At 64.6% G+C, this 17,643-nt stretch overlaps 2 protein-coding genes across 4 annotated transcripts; both read left to right on the top strand.

The window, feature by feature from the left end:
• Positions 1–3,958: 3,958 nt before the first annotated feature.
• Positions 3,959–15,584, top strand: CSPG5 (chondroitin sulfate proteoglycan 5). Of its 3 annotated transcripts, none has more exons than XM_075419985.1 (5): positions 3,959–4,059; positions 5,852–7,106; positions 10,976–11,164; positions 12,833–12,905; positions 14,985–15,584. In XM_075419985.1, exons 1-5 carry the CDS (start codon positions 3,999–4,001, stop codon positions 15,150–15,152), a joined length of 1,746 nt encoding a protein of 581 aa, XP_075276100.1. In that variant the 5' UTR covers positions 3,959–3,998; the 3' UTR covers positions 15,153–15,584. The 3 variants fall into 3 exon arrangements, with proteins under 3 accessions (XP_075276100.1, XP_075276099.1, XP_075276101.1); XM_075419984.1 differs by having other exon boundaries at positions 14,982–15,584; XM_075419986.1 differs by lacking the exon at positions 14,985–15,584 and adding an exon at positions 13,422–14,376.
• Positions 15,271–16,968, top strand: LOC142361109 (uncharacterized). The gene is made up of 3 exons (XM_075417943.1): positions 15,271–15,280; positions 15,586–16,095; positions 16,723–16,968. Exons 1-3 carry the CDS (start codon positions 15,271–15,273, stop codon positions 16,908–16,910), a joined length of 708 nt encoding a protein of 235 aa, XP_075274058.1. The 3' UTR covers positions 16,911–16,968.
• The last annotated feature ends 675 nt before the right edge of the window (positions 16,969–17,643 follow it).

Below are 17,643 nucleotides of genomic sequence, written 5' to 3'. Positions count from 1 at the left end.
ACAGGAACGGGCGCTCGCATCCCGCCTGCGCTCGCTGCTGCTTCCCAAGAATATCCGCACGCTCCCCGCGGCGGCCGCGTCCCGTCTGGCGAGTCCAGCTCCACCATGCGGCTCCTGAAAAGCTGCTTTTTTTTTTCTTTTTTCTTTTTTTTTTCTTTTTTTCTTTTCTTGTTTTCTTTTTTCTTTTTCTTTTTTTTTCTTTTTTCTTTTTTCTTTTTTCTTTTTTCTTTTTTCTTTTTTCTTTTTTCTTTTTCTTTTCTTTTTTCTTTTTTCATTTTTCTTTTATCTTTTTTCTATTTTTTCTTATTTCTATTTTTTCTTTTTTTCTTTTTTCTTTTATCTTTTTTCTATTTTTTCTTATTTCTATTTGTTCTTTTTTTCTTTTTTCTTTTTTCTTTTTTTTTCTTTTTTCTTTTTTCTTTTTTCTTTTCTTTTTTCTTTTTTCTTTTTTCTTTTTTTCTTTTTTCCTTTTTCTTTTTTTCTTTTTTCTCTCGTTTTATTTGGGTTTTTTCTTTTTTTTTTCTTTCTTTTTTTTCTTTTTTTCCTTTTTTCTTTTTTCTTTTTTTCTTTTTTTTCTTCTTTTTTTTTTTTTTTAAGCTAAAAATACACATTGGGACACCTGAAGAGCTCGGGGTGTCCAAACAACGCGAGCACGCGCTGTCCTCTGACGGCGTTATTTCGATTCCTGCGCCTTTCTCAGGAGAAGCGTTAACACGAAGGATCGGGTGAGGCTGGGAGCTCCTTTTCACGGCACCGAGCACACCGCAGCTGGGGGTGACCCCGACGGGTGTTGCCAGGCACCAGCGCCCATCCCAGGGACCAATCCCCCCCCAAATCCCAGTAGGAAACGATGAGCCCCGGACACGCACGGACCTGGGTGAGCTGCCACGGGGCTGGAGCCGGTTCCTCGCCCGGCTCTCGGGGAACAGCGTCGCTCGTCTGCGCCGTCTCCCGTGTGGGAATGGCCCCTTTCACCGGAACCTTCTGCTGCTGCCGGTGTCACGGTGCAGGGACGGGGTCACATGGAGGCTGCAATGGCAAACCTAGGGGTGATGATTTCATTTTGGGGGAGGAACAACCCCAGGCACCAGTCCAGGCTGGGGCTGAGCTGCTGGAGAGCAGCTCTGCGGAGAGGGACTGGGAGTGCTGGGGGACGACAGGGTGACCATGAGCCAGCAGCGTGCCCTGGCTGCCCAGAAGGCCAGTGGTCTCCTGGGGTGCATTCAGAGGAGTGTGGGCAGCAGGGCGAGGGAGGGTCTCCTCCCCCTCTGCTCTGCCCCACTGAGGCCCCATCTGCAGTGCTGTGTCCAGTGCTGGGCTCCCCAGTTCAAGAAAGATGAGGAGCTACTGGAGAGAGTCCAGCGCAGGGCTACGAGGATGAGGAGGGGACTGGAGCATCTCTCCTAGGAGGAGAGGCTGAGGGAGCTGGGCTTGTTTGAGCCAGGTGCAGCCAGGGAGAGGTTTGCTGGAAGATCATAGAACCACAGAGTCGTTAAGGTTGGGAAAGACCTCTGAGGTCACCGAGTCCAACCGTCACCCCAACACCCCCATGCCTGCTAAACCCTGTCCCCAGGTGCCACATCCAGACGGTGTTTGAACCCCTCCAGGGATGGGGACTCCCCCACTGCCCTGGGCAGCCTGGCCCAAGGCCTGACCACTCTCTCCCCCAGCTCTCGGGGTCTCATCGGGACTCGTCACCTCGACACCCGTGCGGTGCCAGCCCCCCATCACCGGCAGAGCTTGCGCCTTTCCGATCCTTCTTAATTAAAAAAAATGGGAAGAGGGGGTGGCCGGAGCATCTCTGGCGCCTGGGCGAGGAGGGAGGAGGTCGAGCCGGCAGCCCAGGGAGAAGCAAAAGCTGGGGGGGAGATGCTGGCCCCAGCCCGTCCTGCCCCCTCCATCCACCCCCCGTCACTCCGGGGGTCCGGGGTCTGTGGGGACATCCTCGGGATCCCACCTGCCTTCCCTGGACCTCTTGCCCCCAAGTTTGGGGACACAGCAGAGGGACCCCAGCCCCACACAGCAACCCCAGCATCGTCCCCAGGATGCCACTCACCTGCCCTCAGCCTCCTGCCATGGTGGGAACACAGCAGAGGGACCCCAGCCCCAGGTGATGTCCCCAGCATCATCCCCGGGATGCCACCCACCTGCCCTCAGCCTCCTGCCCCCATGTTTGGGGACACGGCAGAGGAACCCCAGCCCCGGGTGATGTCCCCAGCATCGTCCTTGGGATCCCACCCACCTTCCCCCAGCCTCCTGCCATGGTGGGGACACGGCAGAGGGACCCCAGCCCCAGGTGACGTCCCCAGCATCATCCCTGGGATCCCACCCGCCTGCCCTCGGCCTCCTGCCCCCAAGTTTGGGGACACAGCAGAGGGACCCCAGCCCCACACAGCAACCCCAGCATCGTCCCCAGGATGCCACTCACCTGCCCTCAGCCTCCTGCCATGGTGGGGACACAGCAGAGGGACCCCAGCCCCAGGTGACGTCCCCAGCATCATCCCCTGGATGCCACCCACCTGCCCTCGGCCTCCTGCCACCATGTTTGGGGACACGGCAGAGGGACCCCAGCCCCGGGTGATGTCCCCGGCATCATCCCCGGGATCCCACCCGCCTTCCCCCAGCCTCCTGCCACCATGTTTGGGGACACGACAGAGGGACCCCAGCCCCAGGTGATGTCCCCAGCATCATCCCCTGGGATGCCACCTGCCTTCCCTTGACCTCCCGCCCCCGTGTTTGGGGACACGGCAGAGGGACCCCAGCCCCGGGGGCAGCGTGCGGGACCCCCCCCCCACGCCTCTCCCCAACCCCTTTCCCCCGGGCCGTGTCCCCTCGCCCACCCCGGTGGCCCCTCGGTCCCCTTGGAAACGCATCCAGGGGCAGAAGCATGGGGAATATTAAACAGACGAAGCCCCTCGACCCCCCCCCCCCCCGCTGTGAGTGGGGACAGAGGGGGGCTTGTTCCCGGCTGCTGGGGAGGGGGGGGGGCAGAGGGGACCCCCAGCCCCACCGTCCCCCTGCATCCCACCTCCCCCAGTGCCTCCGCGCAGGACGGGGCGACGTGGGTGAGGGGGGCGTGGGGGGGGGTCCCCGGGGCGTGGGTCCCGCTCAGGGGATGGGGGTCGGGGGGCTGCTCCCCAGACCCCCAGTGCTCGTCAGGGGTGCCCCCCCCCCCCCCAGCACTTTGTGGGGGGGCTCAATGAGAAAACTCGGTGCTGAGGGGGGGTCCCAGTGCAGGGGTGCCCCCCCCAAGCAGGAGCGGTTTCGGGGGGGGGCTTAGTGAGCGATGGTGCTGGTTGGGGATGCTGGGGGGGGGGCCCAGTGCTGGGATACCCCCCCAATGCAGTAGCAGTTTTGGGGGGTAGGGGGGGCTCAGCAAGGAACCCCGATGCTACGGGGGTCTCCAGTGCTGTCCGGGGGGCGTTCCCCAAGCCCACCGGGGGGGTCCCCAAGCCCACCGGGGGGATCCTCAAACCCACCAGGGGGGTCCCCAAGCCCACCAGAGAGGGTCCTCAGGCCCACCTAGGGGGTCCCCAAGCCCACCGGGAGGGAGTCGCCAAGCCCACCGGGGGGGGGGGTCGCCAAGCCCACCACGGGGGGGGTCCCCAAGCCCACCTGGGGGGTTTCCCAAGCCCACCTGGGTGGGGTTCCCCAAGCCCACTGGGGGGTTTCCCAAGCCCACCTGGGGGTTCCCAAGCCCACCGGGGGGGTCCCCAAGACCATGGGGGCATCCCCAAGCCCACCGGGGGGTCCCCAATCCCACCGGGGGGGGGGGGGCCTCGAGGCCACCGGGGGATGCCGGAGTTGGGGCGGGGGGGGGGGAGGGACACCGGGTTTGGGGCGGGGGTTGGGGGGGGAGGTGGGGTTGGGGGTGTCCCACCCCCGCATGCCGCCCCCCCCCCCCCCCCTCCCGCAGCGGGGCGGGGGGCGCGGGGGGCGGGCGGAGCCGCCGCCGCTGCCGGCCCCGGTGGCGGAGCCGCGGGTCGCTCCATGCCGCCATGGCCCCCGCGCCCCGCTCCGCCCCGGCCCTGGCCCTGCTGCTGGCGCTCGGAGCCCTCGGTGGGTACCGGTGGGGGGGGGTGGTGTCTGGGCTGGGGGGGGGGGGGGCCCGATCCTGCAGCGGGAAGGGGGGGGGGGCGGGTCCGCTGCGAGGGGGCCCGATCCTGGCGCAGGGCTGGGCACCTGTAGGAGGGCGGGGGGGGGGGTGTGTTTGGGGGGGGGGGGGATCCCCCCTTGCCGGGGTTGGATCCCCTTGGGGGGGGGGGGGGGCCCGATCCCGCAGCAGGGAGCTGCAGCGCCTTGCTGGGCGGGCTGGATGCCTTGGCCGGGGGCTGGGTCCCGGTGGGGGGGGGCTGGATCCCTCGACGTGGGGGGGGGAATCCCCTTGGAGGGGCGGGGGGGGGTCTGCAGGAGTCTGAGGAGGGGCCGGATCCCCTCGGGGGAGGGGCTGGATCCCCTTGCCAGGGCTGGATCCCTTTGCCGGGTGCTGGATCCTTTTGCCGGGTGCTGGATCCTTTTGCCGGGTGCTGGATCCTATTGCCGGGGGCTGGATTCCATTGCGGGGGGGCTGGATCCCTCGAGTGTGTGGGGGGATCCCCTTGGAAGGGTGGGTGGGGGGTCTGCAGGAGCCTGAGGAGGGGCCGGATCCCTTTGCCGGGCGCTGGATCCCTTTGCCGGGTGCTGGATCCTTTTGCCGGGGGCTGGATCCCCTTGCCGGGGGCTGGATCCCCTTGCCGGGGGCTGGATTCCATTGCGGGGGGGCTGGATCCCTCGGGAGGGGGGGGTTCCCTCGGAGGGGGGGGGGCGGAATCCCCTTGGGGGGGGTCTGCAGGAGCCTGAGGAGGGACCGGATCCCCTTGCCGGGGGCTGGAGCCCGTTGTGTGTCCGGGTGCGTTTGGAGGAACCAGAGGAGGGGCTGGATCCCATTGCAGGGGGGAGCTGGATCCCACTGGGGGGGCTGGAGCCCACTGGGGGGGGGGGGCTGGACCCCCTTGCAGCGGCTGGATCTGGTTGTGTGTATGGCATGCACTTGCAGGAACCAGAAAGGGCTGGATGCCCCTTGCAAGGAGGCTGGATCCCATTGCAGGGGGGGACGGATCCTGTTGGGGAGGGGCTGGATCCCCTTGGAAGGGGGCTGGATCCCCTTGCAGGGGGGCTGGATCTCCTTACAGGGGGGGCTGGATCCTGTTGTGGGGGACTGGATCCCCTTGGAAGGGGGCTGGATCCCCTTGCAGGGGGGGCTGGATCCTGTTGGGGTGGGCTGGATCCTGTTGTGGGGGACTGGATCCCCTTGGAAGGGGGCTGGATCCCCTTGCAGGGGGGGGGTGGATCCTGTTGTGGGGGGCTGGATCCTGTTGTGGGGGGCTGGATTCCCTTGGAAGGAGGCTGGATCCCCTTGCAGTGGGGCTGGATCCCATTGCAGGGGGGCTGGATTCCCTTGGAAGGGGGCTGGATCCTGTTGTGGGGGGCTGGATCCCCTCTCAGGGGGGCTGGATCCCCTCTCGGGGGGGCTGGATGCTGTTGAGGGGTGGGCTGGATCCCCTCGCAGGGCAGCTGGGAGGTCTGGGCCGAGGGAGCTTGGCTTGTGGGGTGCTGTGTTGGTGGGGGGGGGGGGGAGTTGCAGAGTTGGGGGGTGGTGACTGGGGCTGTCGCGGGTGGGGGGGGTGGGATTTGCCCCTTTGGTCCCCGGGAGATGCTGTAAAAGACTCGGGGTGCAGCCCCCCCCCAAAAAAGAGGACTTGTCATGGTGCCATCGGCATGAGGCCAAGCAGGCGGGGACCCCCTCCCCCGGGACCCCCCCGGGGTGCGGGGGCCACCTCTGACACGTCTTTCTCTCCTTGTCCCCCTCCAGCATCCGAGTGGCCCCCCCAAAACGCCAGCGAGGCCGAGGGGCGAGCCTGGGAGGGCTCCCCGGAGAGCAGCCCCCCGCCGCGGGACCCGGCGAGCGGAGACCCCCCGGGGGGGCCCAGCAACGGCACCAGCCCCGGGACGGGCGGCGAGCCCCCGGCGGGACCCCAGCTAGGACCCCCTGGGGGGGCTGCGGACCCGGCAGCCATGCCGGAGGGGTGCGTGGGGTGCACCGGGGAGGGGGACGCCAGTGCCTCGCCCCCCAAAACCGGCTCGGCGGAGGACGGTCGGGCGGCGGTGACCTGGCCCGGTGACGGGGGGACGGTGGCGGTGGCACTCGGCACCCCCGAAGAACCGGGAAGCGGCGAACGGCCCACGCGAGCCTCCCTGCCCGGCCGGGGGGTTTTTGGGGGGCTCACGGCCACCCCGCCGAACCCCCCCGGCTCGCAGCTCGCCGCCGACTCGGCCGAATCCGACACGTTGCTGGCGGCCGGGGGCTCGGCCGCGTCGCGGAACCCCGTGCCAGGGGACCCCAGCCCTGTGCCGGGCGCCGCGGGGGACTCGGGGCGTCCCCCGGAGTTTTGGGGGGCTGCAGCCAGCCCGGCTCCGGCGCGGGGGGCTGGTGGCCGGACGGATCTGACCTGGCTGGAGGAGCCCATCACCGCCATCCCGGCTCCGGCCGAGCCTCCCACCGCCCGGCCGGCCTCGGAGATCATCGACGTCGACTACTACGACCCGTTTGAGGGGGGCGAGGGGTTGGGGGGCTTCGCCGAGGGCGGCCGGGGGGCAGCCGGCTCGGCGCGGCGGCGGGAGCCGGAGGGAGCGGCCACGCCGTGGGGCCTCGGCGAGCTCTACGACGACTTCACGCCTTTCGACGAAGCCGATTTCTACCCCACCACCTCCTTCTACGCCGACGGGGACGAGGAGGAAGATGAGCTGGAGGAGGAGGAGGAGGAGGAAGAGGAAGAGGACGAAGATGGCGGGCTGGAGGATGAGAACGGCTACCGGCCTCCCGGCGCCCGGCCAGCACCGCGGGACCCCCGACCCACCGCCGCGGTCCCGCCGCAGGCGTCCGGCGTGGCGGGGAGCAGCGCGCCGGCGCGGCCGGGGGACCGGGGCCAGCCGGAGAACGGGACCGAGTGCCGGAGCGGTTACGTGCGGCACAACAGCTCCTGCCGCTCCCTCTGCGACCTCGTCCCCAGCTACTGCCACAACGGCGGCCAGTGCTACCTGGTGGAGAGCCACGGGGCCTTCTGCCGGTGAGGGGCGGCGGCGGGGGTCCGGGGGGGGGGTGGGGGGCTCTCCATCCCCAGGCACCCCGTATCTGGGAGCTCCATGCCCATGAACCCCATCCCTGGGCTCTCCATCCCCTGTGCACCCCACATCTGGGCGTTCCATCCCCATGAACCCCATCCTGGGCTCTCCATCCCCATGAACCCCACCCATGGGCTCTCCATCCCCTGTGCACCCCATCCATACACTCTCCATCCCCAGGCACCCCATCCTCAGGCTCTCCATCCCATGTGCACCCCATATCTGGGCTCTCCATCCTCATGCACCCTACCATGGGCTCTCCATCCCCATGCACCCCATATCTGGGCTCTCCATCCCCACGCACCCCATATCTGGGCTCTCCATCCCCATGCACCCCATCCCTGGGCTCTCCATCCCATGTGCACCCCATGTCTGGGATCTCCATCCCCATGAACCCCATATCTGGGCTCTCCATCCCCATGCACCCCATCCCTGGGCTCTCCATCCCCATGAACCCCATCCCTGGGGTCTCCATCCTCATACACCCAATATCTGGGCTCTCCATCCCCAGGCACCCCATCCCTGGGCTCTCCATCCCCTGTGCACCCCATATCTGGGCTCTCCATCCCCGTGCACCCCATCCATGGGCTCTCCATCCCCGTGGACCCCATCCATACACTGCCCATCCCCTGTGCACCCCATCCCTGGGCTCTCCATCCCTGTGCACCCCATCCCTGGGCTCTCCATCCCCATGAACCCCATCCCTGGGGTCTCCATCCCATGTGCACCCCATATCTGGGCTCTCCATCCCCATGAACCCCATATCTGGTCTCTGCATCCCCTGTGCACCTCATCCCTGGGGTCTCCATCCCCTGTGCACCCCATTCCTTGACTATCCATCCCATGTGCACCCCATCCCTGGGCTCTCCATCCTCATGCACCCCATCCCTGGGCTCTCCATCCCCATGCACCCCATATCTGGGCTCTCCAGCCTCATGAACCCCATCCTCGGGCTCTCCATCCCATGTGCACCCCATATCTGGGCTCTCCATCCCATATGCACCCCACCCATGGGCTCTTCATCCCCGTGGACCCCATCCATACACTGCCCATCCCCTGTGCACCCCATCCCTGGGCTCTCCATCCCCTGTGCACCCCATATCTGGGCTCTCCAGCCCCATGAACCCCATCCCCAGGGTCTCCATCCCCATGCACCCCATCCCTGGGCTCTCCATTGCCAGGCACCCCATCCTCAGGCTCTTCATCCCCTGTGCACCCCACCCGTGGGCTCTTCATCCTCATGCACCCCATCCCTGGGTTCTCCATCCCTGTGCACCCCATATCTGGGCTCTCTATCCCCATGAACCCCATATCTGGGCTCTCCATCCCCTGTGTACCCCATATCTGGTCTCTCCATCCCATCTGCACCCCATGTCTGGGATCTCCATCCCCAGGCACCCCATATCTGGGCTCTCCATTCCCATGCACCCCATCCCTGGGCTCTCCATCCCATGTGCACCCCATATCTGGGCTCTCCATCCCCATGAACCCCATCCCTGGGGTCTCCATCCTCATGCACCCAATCCCTGGGCTCTCCATCCCCTGTGCACCCCATATCTGGGCTCTCCATCCCCATGCACCCCATGTCTGACATCTCCATCCCCATGCACCCCATCCCTCGGGTCTCCATCCTCATGCACCCAATCCCTGGGCTCTCCATCCCTGGGCTCTCCATCCCCAGGCACCCCATCCCTGGGCTCTCCATCCCTGTGCACCCCATATCTGGGCTCTCCATCCCCATGAACCCCATCCCCGGGGTCTCCATCCTCATGCACCTCATCCCTGGGCTCTCCATCCCATGTGTACCCCATCCCTGGGCTCTCCATCCCCATGCACCCTACCCATGGGCTCTCCATCCCCAGGCACCCCATCCTTTGGCTCTCCATCCCTGTGCACCCCATATCTGGGCTCTCCATCCCCATGCACCCCATCCCTGGGCTCTCCATCCTCATGCACCCCATCCCTGGGCTCTCCATCCCCATGCACCCCATCCCTGGGCTCTCCATCCCATGTGCACCCCATCCCTGGGCTCTCCATCCCATGTGCACCCCATATCTGGTCTCTCCATCCCCATGCACCCTACCCATGGGCTCTCCATCCCCAGGCACCCCATCCCTTGGCTCTCCATCCCTGTGCACCCCATATCTGGGCTCTCCATCCCCTGTGCACCTCATCCCTGGTGTCTCCATCCCCTGTGCACCCCATCCCTTGACTCTCCATCCCATGTGCACCCCACCCGTGGGCTCTTCATCCTCATGCACCCCATCCCTGGGTTCTCCATCCCTGTGCACCCCATATCTGGGCTCTCTATCCCCATGAACCCCATATCTGGGCTCTCCATCCCCTGTGTACCCCATATCTGGTCTCTCCATCCCATCTGCACCCCATGTCTGGGATCTCCATCCCCAGGCACCCCATATCTGGGCTCTCCATTCCCATGCACCCCATCCCTGGGCTCTCCATCCCATGTGCACCCCATATCTGGGCTCTCCATCCCCATGAACCCCATCCCTGGGGTCTCCATCCTCATGCACCCAATCCCTGGGCTCTCCATCCCCTGTGCACCCCATATCTGGGCTCTCCATCCCCATGCACCCCATGTCTGACATCTCCATCCCCATGCACCCCATCCCTCGGGTCTCCATCCTCATGCACCCAATCCCTGGGCTCTCCATCCCTGGGCTCTCCATCCCCAGGCACCCCATCCCTGGGCTCTCCATCCCTGTGCACCCCATATCTGGGCTCTCCATCCCCATGAACCCCATCCCCGGGGTCTCCATCCTCATGCACCTCATCCCTGGGCTCTCCATCCCATGTGTACCCCATCCCTGGGCTCTCCATCCCCATGCACCCTACCCATGGGCTCTCCATCCCCAGGCACCCCATCCTTTGGCTCTCCATCCCTGTGCACCCCATATCTGGGCTCTCCATCCCCATGCACCCCATCCCTGGGCTCTCCATCCTCATGCACCCCATCCCTGGGCTCTCCATCCCCATGCACCCCATCCCTGGGCTCTCCATCCCATGTGCACCCCATCCCTGGGCTCTCCATCCCATGTGCACCCCATATCTGGTCTCTCCATCCCCATGCACCCTACCCATGGGCTCTCCATCCCCAGGCACCCCATCCCTTGGCTCTCCATCCCTGTGCACCCCATATCTGGGCTCTCCATCCCCTGTGCACCTCATCCCTGGTGTCTCCATCCCCTGTGCACCCCATCCCTTGACTCTCCATCCCATGTGCACCCCATCCCTGGGCTCTCCATCCCCTGTGCCCCCCCCATCCGGGTCCCTTGGCCCCGCAGCCCCAGGGGGGCTCTCCCTGCCCCCCGAGCGGCGGCTGGCCCGGAATTAGGTCAGGGCCGCGCAGCCGAGGCTCCCGGGCCGCCGCGCTAATCGGCCCCGGCAGATTGCGCCCGATGCCGGCCGCGCCGTATGGCTCGGCACGCGTCGTGCGGCTGGCGCCGAGCCCGCCTGTCCCACCGGGTGATGTCCGTGGGGTGATGGGGCTGTCCCCCCTCCCTGTCCCCGATGGCCACCTCGCTCCCCGGGGCTGAGTGGGGCTGGGGGACGCGGGTGCTGGGGACGAGCGTCGCTTGGGGGGACCCTGCCTCCCCCGCTGTCACCCATCTCGCTTGGCCCCAGTGTTTGGGAGGGGGTCACCCCTCTCAGGGTGGCCCTTGGGGACTCGTTAACCTCATCCTTCGTTAACCTCCCCGCTTACGGATGCCGGTGCGCCCCGAGGATGCTCCGTGGGATGGGGAGATGTTTTTGGGGTTTGGGGGGGGGTTTCCCTAACCGTGTCCCCTCGCAGGTGCAACACGCAGGACTACACGTGGCACAAGGGCACGCGCTGCGAGGCCATCGTCACCGACTTCCAGGTGATGTGCGTGGCCGTGGGCTCGGCTGCCCTCGTGGTGCTCCTGCTCTTCATGCTCACCGTCTTCTTCGCCAAGAAGCTCTACCTGCTCAAGACGGAGAACAGCAAGCTGCGCAAGACCAAGTGAGTGGCATCGGGACGGGGCTGGCACCCCCAAAACCCTCCCCAACCCCGACAGCCGCAGCGGGTTGGGTGGTCTCAGTTCCCACCGGCAGCACCAGGGCTGGATGTGGTCCCAACAGGGTGTCATCGGGACCCCCCAGCGCCGATGGGGACAAGGTGATGGTGGGTGGGGAAGGTCCCGGAGGTGGGTGACCCGCAGTGACGCGGCTTGTGGCTCCTGCTCTGCCCCGTTAATCCTTTAAAGCCTGACTGGCACCAGTTAATCTGCTGTACTGGAAGCTGGGGCCACCGGCTGGGCTCCCCGCGCTGCCCGGGGGCCACCGGAGATGGTCCACACTGTGTCCCCAGGCTGTCATGGGCGAGGGTTGGGGTCAGCCCTCCCCCTCACCCCAGCAATAGCTGCCCACCTCCCTGGAGCCCAGCAGGAGAAAGCCCTCCCAGCCTGGGTCCCTAACGAGCTGTTAATTAGTGTTTGGAAGTGCCAAGTGTAATTAGCAGCGAAGATCTGTGCCAGCCCATGGGTCTCCTTCTCCAGCCCTGGGAGCCTGCGGCTCCTGCCTGACCTCGGCTGCCCTCACCGTCCCAGAGCTGGGGGGATTTAGCCCCCCCAAATCTCCATCCCTGGGGGCATTTAGCCCCCCCAAATCTCCAGATCTGGGAGCATTTTGCCCCCCAGAACCCCCAGATCTGGAGCATTTAGCCCCAAACCTCCATCCCTGGGGACATTTAGCCCCCCAGACCCCAGAGCTGCAGACATTTAGCCCCCAAACCACTAAAGCTGGGGGAATTGACCCCGAAACTCCAGATCTGGAGATATTTAGCCCCAAATCTCCATCCCTGGGGACATTTAGCCCCCAAACCACAAAAGCTGGAGATCTGGAGACATTTAGCCCCCCCAAATCCTCAGAGCTGGGGGTATTTAGCCCCCAAATCAGCAGATGTGGGGGCATTTAGCCCTCAAACCTCCATCCCTGGGCACATTCAGCCCCAAGCCCCCAGAGCTAGGCATATTTAACCCCTTAAACTCCCAGATCTGGGGGCATTTAGCCCCCCCAAAACCCCAGAGCTGGGAGCATTTTTCCCCCCAGAACCCCCAGATCTGGAGCATTTAGCCCCAGACCTCCATCCCTGGGGACATTTAGCCCCAAACCACCACAGCTGGGGGTATTTAGCACCCCAAAACACCAGAGCTGGGGGCATTTAGCCCTCCAGATCTGGGAGCATTTAGCTGCCAAGACCCCAGATCTGGGGGTATTTAGCCCCAAACCTCCATCCCTGGGGACATTTAGCCCCCAAATCTCCATCCCTGGGGACATTTAGCCCCCAAACCTCCATCCCTGGGGACATTTAGCTCCCAAATCCCCAGATGTGGGAGTATCTAGCCCCAAATCTCCATCCCTGGGGACATTTAGCCCCCAAATCCCCAGATCTGGGAGCATTTAGCCCCCAGCCCCCTCAGATCTGGGGGTATTTAGCCCCAAATCTCCATCCCTGGGGACATTTAGCCCCCAGATCTCCATCCCTGGGGACATTTAGCCCCAAGATCTCCAGCGCTGGGGTCTTTTACCCCTCCAACACCGGGTTCACCCCGAAACGCAGACGGAGGTGCAGGGGGTGCTCGGCAGCGTCCCCGGTCTCACCGCCGCGCTCTCCTCTCCCCCCCGGCAGATACCGCACCCCGTCCGAGCTGCACAACGACAACTTCTCCCTCTCCACCATCGCCGAGGGCTCCCACCCAAACGTAAGGAGGCTTCGCGGCACCGTTTCCCCCCCACACCTCCCTGTCCTACCCTTGTCCCTCTGTCCCCCCCATCCGTGGTCCCGGCACTGCCTCGGTGATGGTGTCACCCCCTCCTGTCCCCACCCCATGGCCACCGCTCCGTCCTCTCACCATCGGGTCCTGCATCCTGCCCCGAGTACCCAAGCCGGACCCGGGCCAGGCAGGGGGTCGGTGTCACCCCGCTGTCCCCCTGCCCCGTCCCCTCCCGCCCACGCAGCACCCCGGGGAGCCACCATCCCGAGTTGCCCGGTGGCTCTGGCTCTGTGCACGGGGTGGCTGTGCCGGCGGTTTTTCGGGGTGGGGACATCGCACCGCCATGCCGGTGGTCGCGGCAGACGATGCTCCGGCAGGACCGGTGGGTGACAGCGGGCGACGCTGGAGGATGAAACGCTGCTGGCGTGGTCAGGATGCGGCCGCCTGCGTCGTATTTCCCCCCAGCACTGCCCTTCCAACCTCCTGTCTTTCGAATCGGAACAGAGAGAAGCGAAGGGCTTCGCCGAGCGCGAGCTGGAGGAGGAGCGTAGGTCGCTCTAAGGCCTTTGCCTTAACCCAGAGCCGGTTTTCGCCGTCTTTCGACCGCCGTTAGCTACCGTAGCGTCTGCCGCCGCGCGGCCCGGCCACCCTGGCAGGAGGCTCCCGGAGCCGGCTCGCTCCCCGCCGCGGAGAGGATGGAGCTTGGGGTGAATTTGGTGCTGCTCTCCGGCGTCTCGCTGGGGTCTGACCCCGTCCCTCGTCCCCGCCGGGATGCGGAGGGCTCGGTCCTGCGGCGGCACACGGCCGTGCCGAGGATGCGGAGGGGACAGCGGGGTCAAAACCCCTGGGAAAAGGGGGTTTTTGGGGACATGTGGTGCAGCCCCTCTGCCGGGAAAGGAGCTCGGTGCCCCGGCAGCGGTGCCCATCCCATGGGATTTGCCGCGGAGCCGATGGCGTGACCCCGGACCGGCTGGGCATCGCTCACCGGGTCACTGCCCAGAAGATGGAGGTTTACGGTCCGTCTACAAGCCGACCCTTCAGCATCCCCGTCCATCCCGGGAGCACCGCAACCACGACGATGCCGGCGGGTGCCTTGCCTCACCGTGCCCCATCCCACCCTCACAGCCCCCCACGCCAGGGCTCATCCTGCCCCGCCGACGGCGACGCCGGGGCTGTCCTGGCGTTACCCAACGCAACCGGAGCTCGGCCCTGGTGCCGGGGGGACCGTTCTCCCCATGGATGCGGGAAAAACTTGGGGTGCAGCCCAGCCCTGGGGGGACGATGCTGCCAGCAGCCATGGGGGGACGTCAGGAAGGGGCGTCCCCGGCTTTGGCCAGCGGTGCGGGGCCGGCTGGACGCTAACGAACCGCAATAAATCCAACCCCTCGGGCCTCCAGCCAAGCGCCGCTCGGGGAGTTGCTGATTGAGAGGAGCCGGGTTGGAAATGGGAAGAGAAACAGAGGGGGGACAGCGGGGGTGGCTGGAGGGGACGATGGGTGGGATGGCTCCCGTGGCTGGTGCGGCTCTTGGGTGCTGCTGGCGAGTTCCATCTGAACATGAGGAAGAACTTCTTCCCTCTGAGGGTGACGGAGCCCTGGCCCAGGCTGCCCAGGGAGGCTGGGGAGTCTCCTTCTCTGGAGATATTCAAGCCCCCCTGGCCGCGGTGCTGTGCAGCCTGCTCTGGGTGACCCTGCTTGGGCAGGGGGTTGGACTGGGTGACCCCCAGAGGTCCCTTCCAACCCCAACATTCTGTGATTCTGTCATTCTGAGTGGGTTTGGGTGCCAGGAGCACCCCGAGGTGGGGAACCCATGGCAGCGAGTCACCGCAGGTGGGTTGGACCCTCTCAGCGGCTGGGTCCCTCCCGCCCCGTGCCGTGTGCTTTGGGGGGGGACATCTGTGTCCCCCTTCGGGCAGGGGCTGCCTGCGAGGAGGGCAGAGCCCACGTCGGGAGGCTGCTTTGCCGGCGGGGACATCGGTGCCATCACCCATTCCCATCGCAACGCTGTGTCCCCCTCCACGGCACAATCATCCCCTGAGACCCCCCCCCACCCCATCTTTCCCAGCAGGACGACCCCAGCGCTCCCCACAAGCTGCAGGACTCCCTGAAATCCTGCCTGAAGGACGAGGAGCCGTTCAACATCCACAACTCGACGTCGCCCAAGCACGACGGCGGCGGCGGCAAAGGGGAGCAGGACGGCGGCGAGCTCAACTGTCTGCAGAACAACCTGACGTGAGCCGGGAGGACGCACGGGGCGAGAGCGGGAGCCGAGCCCTCCCAGCCCCTGCTGTACCGACCTCCCGTCTCCCGCCCCATATCTGGGTTTTTTTGTTTTTTTTTCCCCGCTCCGTGGCATGCTTTGGTGTGTTTTGTACAGAGGAATACGAAAAAAAAACCCAAAAAAAACGAAGTTGTAATAATCCAGAGCCAAGGGCTGGAAGCAGCGCTTTGGCCGCGTCGTGTCGTGGGGGTGTTGGGGTTGTGCTCCGTGTCTATCGCTTGGGTTAGTTCAGCGCTGTGATTTCTAAACCTCTGCCGTTCCGCAACTGACTTTTTTTGTACTTTCACCCCACTTTTTTTGAAATACCAGTTAAAAACGACAACAACAACAACGAAAAAAAAAAAAAGGAAGATCTTGAAATAAAACTTTTTTTTTTTTTAAAGTTAAGCCTCTTGCCGGTGCCTGCGATCTCCTGACACAGACACAGCGGGTTCGGTCCCTGCTCCCCCGGATCCCATCCGAGCATCACCCGGGGTGGGTGACGAGTGCCCGGTGTCCCCCCCTCCACCATCCCCGGGTGCAACGCGTCCCACCGGACCGGGGACCTTGCAGAACGCTGCCAGCTCCTGGTTTCCATCCAGCAAAACCCCCGGCAGCTTTGGCAACGTTGGCCCGGCTCCTGCCGGTGGGAATCGGACGCAGCCCCCCATTGCCATCGCCCTGCCCCAAGACCGAGCGCGGAGGCGGGGGGGGTCTCTCCCCAGGGGACTCCAGTGCTCCCACTGCCCGTCCCTCTGCCCGCAGGACTTCCCGCAGGAGCCGATTTGTTCCGGAGATGGATTCACCCACGAGCCAAAACCCACAGCTCCCCGGCAGAGAGGAAATGAAGCAATTAATCAACATGCAATATTAAGCGTGCCGCACGTTAGGCATGCGGCCGGCGAGCTCCCTGGGGCAGGTAGGAGCTAAACCCACAGCTCAGCGTGTTTTAGACATTCCTGATGCCTCCCATGAGATGCTAAATAATTAATTCTCAGCTTAGTCAGGGAGATTAAAAAACGAGGGGTGGTGGCGGGAGCTGGCAGACGATCCCCAGGGTCGTGCAAAGCGGAGCGAGCGGCCGGCCGGCACCATCGGGGCTTTGGTTTTTGCTGGTCCCCTTCCAGCACGGAGCTGTACAACAGGTGAAATTGTGGGTAAAGCCCCGGGGCAGCACGGAAACAGCAATAAAAGACGGCTGGGGCCAAGCTCGGGGGGGACTTCCCTCTGAGGGTGATGGAGCCCTGGCCCAGGCTGCCCAGAGGGGCTGGGGAGTCTCCTTCTCTGGAGATGTTCAAGCCCCGCCTGGCCGCGGTGCTGTGCAGCCTGCTGTGGGTGACCCTGCTTCGGCAGGGGGTTGGGCTGGGGGACCCACAGAGGTCCCCTCCAACCCCCAACATTCTGTGATTCTGTGATTCAGCAGAGCACCCCAGTCCCAGGGACCTCCCACGCCAGCCAGGGAGGGGTCCCCAGCTGGGGACGGGGATTTCGTGGGGTGTCCTAGACCCGGGCATGTCTCCACCCCCGTGCTTTCCCTCCTTCATAGAATCATTAAAGTTGGAGAAGACCTCGAAGATCACCCCAACACGCCCATGCCTGCTAAACCATGTCCCCAAGTGCCACATCCACACGGTGCTGCTCCTCAGCAGACTTGTTCTCCAGACCCTCCTCCAGCCTCAATGCTTTTCTTTCAGTAGAGCAACGAGGCTGGGGAAGGGTCTGGAGAACAAGTAAGGGGATGCTGGAGAGGACTGGGAATGACAGAGGGTTGCGGGTGAGAAATGCCTGCAAGGAAGATGAGGGAAGGGGCACGGCGGGGATGGGGGAGGCCACCCCACGTCTCCAGCTGTCCTTGGAGGGAGTTGGTGGGGCTGGATGTAGGGAGATGTGGGGTGGGATGGGGCGGCCGAGGAGCAAGTCCAACCGGTGAACGTGCGGCTGCGTGGTGGGCTCTGGAAACCCTCCGCTCCTCGCTGGGATCCTTCCTGACGGCGCCTGCGGGTCCAGCCAGATGCTGCCTGGGGAGAGAAGACAACCTCCTTCACAGGGAAAAGGAGATGAATAACGCTGGTCTCTTGACCAGGCAGAGAAACCTCATCCCCGCTTCGTTGGCCAGCTGGGCAGGTCTCCTGCCCGGGCACGGGGCTGCCGTCGCCCTTTGGGGGATTTGGGGAAGCGGCCATCCCTGCTGTGCTCCTTCTGCTGGGAGCTGAGGCTGGCACGGCACGGCGTAGCGACAGGACAAGGGGGAATGCTTTTAGATTAAAAGAGGGTGGATTTAGACTGGACATAAGGAAGAAATTTTTCACGCTGAGGGTGGTGAAACCCTGGCCTGGGTTGCCCGGAGAGGTGGGAGATGCCCCATCCCTGGAAACATCCCAGGCCAGGCTGGACAGGGCTTGGAGCAGCCAGATCCAGCTGAAGATGTCCCTGCTCATGGCAGGGGGTTGGACTGGGTGGCCTCTAC

Source organism: Opisthocomus hoazin, chromosome 4 (assembly GCF_030867145.1).
Source record: "Opisthocomus hoazin isolate bOpiHoa1 chromosome 4, bOpiHoa1.hap1, whole genome shotgun sequence".
NCBI lineage: Eukaryota > Metazoa > Chordata > Aves > Opisthocomiformes > Opisthocomidae > Opisthocomus > Opisthocomus hoazin.
This window is presented reverse-complemented; position numbering and strand designations above follow the sequence as displayed.

Excerpts from the sequence above, each read along its gene's own strand:
- CSPG5 (XM_075419984.1), top strand. The coding sequence starts at position 3,999 with ATGGCCCCCGCGCCCCGCTCCGCCCCGGCCCTGGCCCTGCTGCTGGCG. Across the intron at positions 7,107-10,975 it reads AGCCACGGGGCCTTCTGCCG|GTGCAACACGCAGGACTACA; the intron begins GTGAGGGGCGGC and ends GTCCCCTCGCAG. Across the intron at positions 12,906-14,981 it reads CCGAGGGCTCCCACCCAAAC|CAGGACGACCCCAGCGCTCC; the intron begins GTAAGGAGGCTT and ends CATCTTTCCCAG.
- LOC142361109 (XM_075417943.1), top strand. Across the intron at positions 16,096-16,722 it reads CGGCGAGCTCCCTGGGGCAG|AATCATTAAAGTTGGAGAAG; the intron begins GTAGGAGCTAAA and ends CCTCCTTCATAG.